General features: G+C 34.5%; 1 protein-coding gene across 1 annotated transcript in view; it reads left to right on the top strand.

Moving 5' to 3' along the window:
• The first annotated feature begins 3,283 nt into the window (after nucleotides 1–3,283).
• The window catches only part of LOC113237086 (putative alpha-L-fucosidase), a 6,401-nt gene continuing 2,007 nt past the window's right edge, over nucleotides 3,284–7,677 (top strand). The window contains exons 1-3 of the mRNA XM_026473347.1: nucleotides 3,284–3,455; nucleotides 4,738–4,873; nucleotides 7,035–7,504. Of these exons, the coding sequence (XP_026329132.1) occupies nucleotides 3,284–3,455; nucleotides 4,738–4,873; nucleotides 7,035–7,504 (778 nt within the window). The remainder of the gene's footprint in view (nucleotides 3,456–4,737; nucleotides 4,874–7,034; nucleotides 7,505–7,677) is intronic.

Below are 7,677 nucleotides of genomic sequence, written 5' to 3'. Positions count from 1 at the left end.
TGTGTGTACGTCTCCGTATATTCCAAAAAAATATACTGTATTTATTGTAATAAAGATAATGTCTCTAACAATGCCATGCCGTTCTATTCGATGGTGTGGGAAAAACAGCAAAACATCTAATTACAAAACAAACGGAATCAAATTTCATCGGTAATTAAATATGTAATTTTGCAATATTCGTCCATACTGGTCGATTTGAAGTGAAACAGTTGATGACACCCATTGACGACACCCGTCAATTGTTTCGAACTCGAGCTAGCCAATCGGGATATGTTGCATGTTTATCGCAAACACACTAATAGGTTCGGTTAGGTTAGATTAAGGTGCTGGGGATTCGTCGTCATGACGTTCTCCGGCACCACGGTGGGAAGAGGAGCATTGTGAGTTGTTTAGTGGGTATGCTCCCGGGGATCGACATAGTCTCCAGGATCGAGTCCCATACATCCCCGCCGTCTTCCAGCGGCGGGGAATGCGTAATGCATTTTCCTCACAATAATAAAAAAAGGTTTAAAAGAAAAAACATTTTCCTCTCAAACTTACTTCCGAGGTTATGAAAAATCGAGCAAACGTTATTTCTGGAAAATGTCATTTCGGACCGCTGATAGGTAACCTAAAATACTATTTTCTTGCTGAAACGCCGGTAGTCCGCCCTTTTGGTAGATATTTGAGCTGCTAAGTTTTTTGCTACTCTGTAATGTTTCTATTTTGGAATTTTTTAAATTTGTGTTAAGATGTCTAAAATGTAAAGTTCATATTTCGTTTATTATTTTCAAATTTCCTTTTCTCTGGCCAAGTATTAACAAACGTAGGTATTGAATTTACAGAACTTCCAAATAAAATTATTTCGATTGACTGTTTGGTTTTTGACTGTTTAATATATATATTTTTTTAATATCAAGTAACGGGATGAACAAGTCGTGCCCCTGATGGTAAGTTTCACGCCTGTCCATCACAGTTCCATTGCCACTCAGATCTTTAAAGATCTAAAGGGCACTCACACTGCTCCCGTCATCCTGAGACATAAGTTGACAAGTCCTAGATGCCTGTATTTTCACCAGCACCCTTACTCTTCAAAACCTGACCGTATTAATGCTCATATTACTGCTTGGCGACAGAAATAGGTAAGGTGGCAGTACTCCCCTGGACAAAGAAACTTTCACATGGACACATCATGGACATAATTTTTATACGCAGCCTATTGTCACAATCAAAATTTTTGCTATTTAAATTTTGTATTAATAGTATACATTGAAAATTTAACAATTGCTTAAAATTACCTACCTCAATAATGCGATACTTCACATTGTTTTCTGCGGACAGATAGGTAGAATATCATACATTTATAACCATACAGAGTAACACCAGTGTTGAATGTGTTGTGGCCTTATTAATAAAAATTGGTAAGTTTTTACACTTGCTTTTAAAATATGTGAAGTTGAATTGAATGGTTATTGATTATATTACTAGAAAAATTTTCTGATATCTTAGAGCGATGCCACACGATGCGTTGCGTCAGCGTTGCATTGTGACGCTGCGTTGTACTGCATATTTCAAATCAGAACATGCCATTCTGCATACATTCATCGCTAACTATAATGGCGAAGCTTCGCTATGAACATGTCAGCAAACAGCAAACTGAAAATAATATTATTTTCATTGCATCCATGTAACTATTTTAAGATTGCTAAATTTGACATAAGAAAAATATTACTTTAATGTTAAAGTCACGTCATAGTACGAATTAATTGAATGAATAGTCACAAAGCTGCAAATAAAACATTGTAGCTTTAACATTATAAGAAGCTTACTTTAAGCGCGTCATGCATTGACCTACAAATAAATGGACGATGGGTCTAATACAAAAATCACGAAAAAAATGTCCCAAGTCAACCTATTTATTTATTTATTTATTTAATAGTTTATTGTACAGGAAAAATACAACAAGTCACAAAGAATACGAGCGAAATTAAAAACAAAAGGTTCTGCTTATTTCTAATAGAAATTTCTCTCCGCAGACCTAAATACAGGACACTATAACTAAAAGAAAGGGCATATGTGCACAACAAAACAAGGAAAAAAAAAATAAAAATAATATAAAAATATTAAATTGTTATAAATTACATAAATACTTAGATAAATACATATTTTATAATATAATACCTAAGATATGGATGGAATAGTAGATAAATAATGCTCTTTAACTCTCACTTTAAAAATAGCTAACGATTTACTTTCGTGATCAGTAATAGGAAGTGCATTTCAAAGTCTGACCGCATGAACAGTGAAGGAGTGAGAATAGAAACCGGAATTGAAGCATGGAAAAGATAACTGGGACCTAACAAGAGAGCGACAGGGTTTATCCTGGGACCTAAGGAAGTTGAAACGCTCTTTCAGGTACCCGGGAGACACAGGGTTATGTAAAATATTGTAAAGAATGGAGACAATATGCAAATTCCTGCGGAGACGGATGGGAAGCCATTTGAGCTGCCTGCGGAAATGTGAAATTCGGTCATATTTACGAAGCCCAAAGATGAACCTTATACGTAGGTTTTGCAGTCGTTCAAGCTTATTTAGCAGTTCTTCAGTAGCATCCAAATAGCAGGAATCAGCATAGTCTAAGAAGGGCAAAATAAGTGTTTGGACTAAACATATCGCACAGACGCTTTAAAACTGCGGTATAGCTGCAAATCTTCAGCATAGAGATGAAAGTTTGAAGACAGCACAAAAGTGACAGAATTGATGAAAACAGAGAAAAGGAGAGGGGAAAGAACACCACACTGCTGAAGTCCAGAAGTATAAGCAAAGTGAGAAGACCATTGTCCATTGCGAGGCGAATATCATCTGTTACCTTCAACAGTGCAGTCACAGTCACCTATTTAAACGTAATGACATGTAAAGGTATATGAAAAAGCTAAAACGTTGAATTTAAATTGTAATGTCATCGCAGTACTGTCTAACTTTGCTTGCTTCGCTGTCAGTCGAACAAACGAAGACTAAAGCGTGAATGACGCTATGTATACGATTTTAACGCCCTATAAGTTCGGACACTTTTTAGCGCGGACCCGACGTCCATATAATTGTAAGTCAATAGCGTCATGGTACGAAAAGTCAATGTAAAGTTAAAGTAATATTGTTTTAAGAGGTTGTGGTAGGCCCCTTGCATTAGGCCCGCGTTAGACCTAATAATAATCCTGATGTAATAATAGTTGGTTGATGATAAGTAGTAGTACAAGAAAAATCTTGATCTTTTTGCAGATTCATCATGTGGACAATACTTTTAAGCATGGTTCTCAGAGTTTTCGCTGAAAACAGACCGTATGCTTCGAAATGGGAACATTTAGATTCCCGTCCTCTACCGTTGTGGTACGACGTCGGAAAAATTGGCATTTTTATCCATTGGGGATTGTATTCTGTACCAGCTAAAGGGGAATGGCTCTGGAGTATGTTGGACAACGGTAAATAATATCATTATATACGATTATGAATGTTATTATTACAATAGGATTTGGGATCCTACGTATTCTGCCTTCAGGGCACTCTAGTATTTGGAACCAATTTTCTTGTCATTATGTACGTAGTTCTAGTGAGGCAGAGATACAGAGAAAATTGCTAAAAGGTTTTTTTAGGCATACACCTTAACTTTAAGAGTCATTAGCTCGAATTCGAATTTATCCCGTACTAATACGGTTCATTTTGCTTAGGTCGAGCGGCGGGGCCGTTGGCTTTATTTCAGAATTTATTATTAGTGCTATTTAATTTGGTTGATATAAAAAAGAAATCATTGGTATATATAAAGTACCTATTGAATACAACGGTTTTCTTGTAAAATTTCGAAGTAAGTTTGTGTTTTTTTTCCATTGTGAAAACTTTTAGAAATCGTGTTGTTTTCACACCATATAGTAATAATAATATTAATAATCAGCATATACTTTAGCATATGCTTTATTTTTTCCAAAGTTATTGATTCAACACTTTCGCTGTTATACGGAATCAACCAAAGCCATTTGAGGTAGTATATCTAGACACTTAATACTGTCTTTTACTGTATCGAGGCAAAACTTGAGACAGCATTAATGAAGCATTCAAGTTAGTCGACTCTTGTGCAATTAAGTGATGATACTTGAGTAAATAACGTTTAATATTTAGTATACTATGAGCAAGAATTGATCTAAAAATTGGACTCTCACCCTCGAATAAGACTATTAAGGCCCCAAAAAAACTTTTCAATGATATATTTATTTGATATATCAAGAGAGTTATCAAATTTCAAATATCGTCCTGTTATTACTGTGTTGTATCTCAAAATACGTGAAATTCAAAATTATGTTACTACTGAACGTAAACTTTTATTCAATAAAACCGTCGTTAATATATTGTAAGAAACAATTAAAAGATATCTACTTAACTCAAAATGAGTCAAACTTTTTCTGAGCTAGTTCTGGAGAAAACAGTCCTTACTCAAAAATATGAAATGATTTTTTCCCTTTTATTTCTAAATATATTTACGAAGTAGGAAATGTAGTTGTGTAAACAAAACTTTAACCTATTCATAAATTTCAAAAATAACTCACGGGAATTAAGTTTCGTTTTTCATCGATTGTAAAAAAAACATACTTAATTTAATACACTATTGTATAAAAAGGGCTATATATCTAATATAATATATAAGTATAATTCGTATTATTTTATGATTTTCATTTGATATTCACGAATTGTGTATAATTGTCCATGTTCCAGGTAACACTGACATGATAGACTTTATGAAGAATAACTACTCTAGTGATTTTCAATATGAAAATTTTGCATCGTTGTTCAAAGCCGAATCCTTCGAACCTGACTTTTGGGCAGAACTTTTTTCCAAAGCTGGAGCAAAGTTTGTTTTCACTTTTCTTTATAACTTGTTTAGATTTTTATTATTTAATAGTTTTTACCACGATAGGGAACGGCTCAACTGTATTTGTAAAATACTAGCAACCTCGCATGACTATATTACTAACATCACAAACAACAACGTTTGTTCCACAACTTTATTTATTTAATTATTTATTGTACAGGAAAACACTAATCACATGTAGTAAAACGGAAAACATAAACAAATATACTGCTTCTTTCTACATATAAGAAATTTCTTCCTGCAGACCAAAATACAAGACACAATAATTACAATAATGGGTTTACGTGCACAAGAAAACCTAAAATTAAATTATGTAACAAAATAATTTTAAAAAAATAGTAAAAATATTAAATTACTACAGACTATATAAATACTTAGATAAATTCATATTTCATATTATGAAATCAATAAAATGGATGGAATAGAGGATAAATAGTGCACCTTGACTCGCGTTTTAAAGATAGTTAAGGATTCACTATCATGTACAGTAATGGGAAGTGCGTTCCAAAGTCCGACCGCATGAACAGTACAGGAGTGAAAACAAAAACCGAAAATTGAATGATGGAAAAGATAACTGGGATTTAACGAAGGCTTATCCTGGGATCTTAAAAAGCTGAAACGCTCTTTCAGATACCTAGGAAACAAGGGATTATGGAGAATGTTGTAAAGAAGAGAGACGATATGCAAATTCCTGCGGAGACGAATTGGAAGCCACTTGAGCTGACTGTGATAGTTTGAGATCATTATTTACGAAGGACAAAGATGAACCTTTCACATAGATTTTGCAATCGTTCAAGCTTATTTAGCAGTTATGCAGTAGCATATAAATAGCATCTTTTAATAATTAATGAGATTTGTCATCCAAAAATAAATACATTTAAACGCAATAACTCTGTGGCGGAGGTGGGAGTCATCGTAGAGAATGCTTGCACATTTGACCTTGCCTTACCACTGAATACAGATCTAAAAGTATCAGATAGTACAACAAAAGTAATTTTTAACCGACTTAAAAGGAGGTCCTCATTTTTTGTATGTATGTTACGCGATAACTCCGCATTTGTGAACCGATTTCGTTGCTTATTTTTTTTTTTTAAAGAGGTTTGAGACCATTACTGAGGTACCCACCTCAGTAATGGTCCCATTTAAATTTGAAGAACATCTTCCACGTCTAAGGGTGGCAATCTAGGGGTGAATGACTTTAGAGGCTGGTCTTTTTAAAAAGTCGTGGAACCAAATTGTTGTTTATGGTATTAATAATAATAGTCCTGAGAGATCGTTACATAACCCTGCAGAACCTTACGATAACTACGTTGCCGACCGATTCGATTTGATATCGTACGACTTCTTTTAATTTTTATGCACAACAACCGAATCGAACGTCAAACTGTAATATTTGTAACCGAACCAAAATGACGTCACACCCGTATGATTAACTCGAACTCGAACTCGAACTTCTCGACCGGCAAAGGCTACAAACGTTATTCAGAACACAGTTATCGAATTAATGTTACCGAATGTCCTATTGTCTACAAAGCAAGAATGTAATATGGAAATCTCTTATTATTTTAAATAAAGTCTGGATTAAGTTACAATTTATTACGTTTTGACGCATTATGCAAGAAACGCAAAATGCCAAACAGGCAGAATGACAGATTCACAAAATGCCAGATTCGTAAAATGACAGGTTCGGAGAATGCCAGATTAGCAAAATGCCAGATTCTCAAAATGTCAAATGTCACTATTTTAGGACTTTAAAGTCTTAAAAATGTATATGCAAGGATTTTCATTTTTCTTATAATCTATTTCACCGACTAACTCCGTAAACGCTGTTGGATAATGATATCGTATCCGAATCCAAATCGGACGTATAACTCGAATGTTCTGAATAGCTTCGAAAGCGCCCTTCGATTCGAGAACGATATCCAACCGAACGATTCCAGGTCAGATTTATTTTGAGATCGTGTAGTGCCTATGGTCAATGTATGTACTATGGATTTCCTGTTTGATATGGTGTCTTTAGGAAATTACCATAAACATCACGCTGGGATCTACATATTCAACTCAATACCTAATATAATAATATTTACTATAAGAACTGTGTAAATTCAAATTGTATAGCGAAATTATGACAAAATTTCAGATATGTCGTTTTCACTACTAAGCATCACGAAGGCTTCGCTTTATTTCCATCAAAATCAGGGGCTCCCGGTTGGAATTCGGTGGAAACTGGACCTAAGAAAGATATCGTAAACGAACTTTCACAGTCAATTCGAAAATACAACATGAAATTTGGTGCATATTACTCTTTGCTCGAATGGCACAACGAGATGTATTTGAAAGACAAAGACGAACTTTTCCTAAATACCACTTACGTTGACAAACTGGTATGGAAAGATATTAAACAATTAATCAGGGACTATAAACCATCTGTGTTATGGCTAGATGGAGAGTGGGAAGCATGTTGTAGGTATTGGAAAGCAACAGAACTTCTTACTTGGCTCTATAATAAAAGCCCTGTTAAGGATGAAATAGTTGTTAATGACCGCTGGTGCAAAACCTCACGGTGCGGCCATGGCGATTTTTACACTTGTGACGACAGATATAACCCTCGTAAGTGTCCTTATAGTTAATAATTTGAGTTGTAAGTTTCAATAGTGATTAATCTTAGACAAACTTAACGAAAATACCATTAGCGTGTAATAAAAGGTATATAACTGTTCAATATGAGCGGTTTTAGTTAATGACCTAATGCCGAACAGTGTAGTGAGAAAGCGTTGTGTTAT

This window comes from Hyposmocoma kahamanoa, unplaced genomic scaffold (genome assembly GCF_003589595.1).
Source record: "Hyposmocoma kahamanoa isolate Upper Pololo Valley unplaced genomic scaffold, ASM358959v1 93, whole genome shotgun sequence".
Classification (NCBI taxonomy): Eukaryota; Metazoa; Arthropoda; class Insecta; order Lepidoptera; family Cosmopterigidae; genus Hyposmocoma; species Hyposmocoma kahamanoa.
The sequence above is the reverse complement of the archived record's forward strand: the minus strand, read 5'-3'. Positions and strand labels throughout refer to the sequence as shown.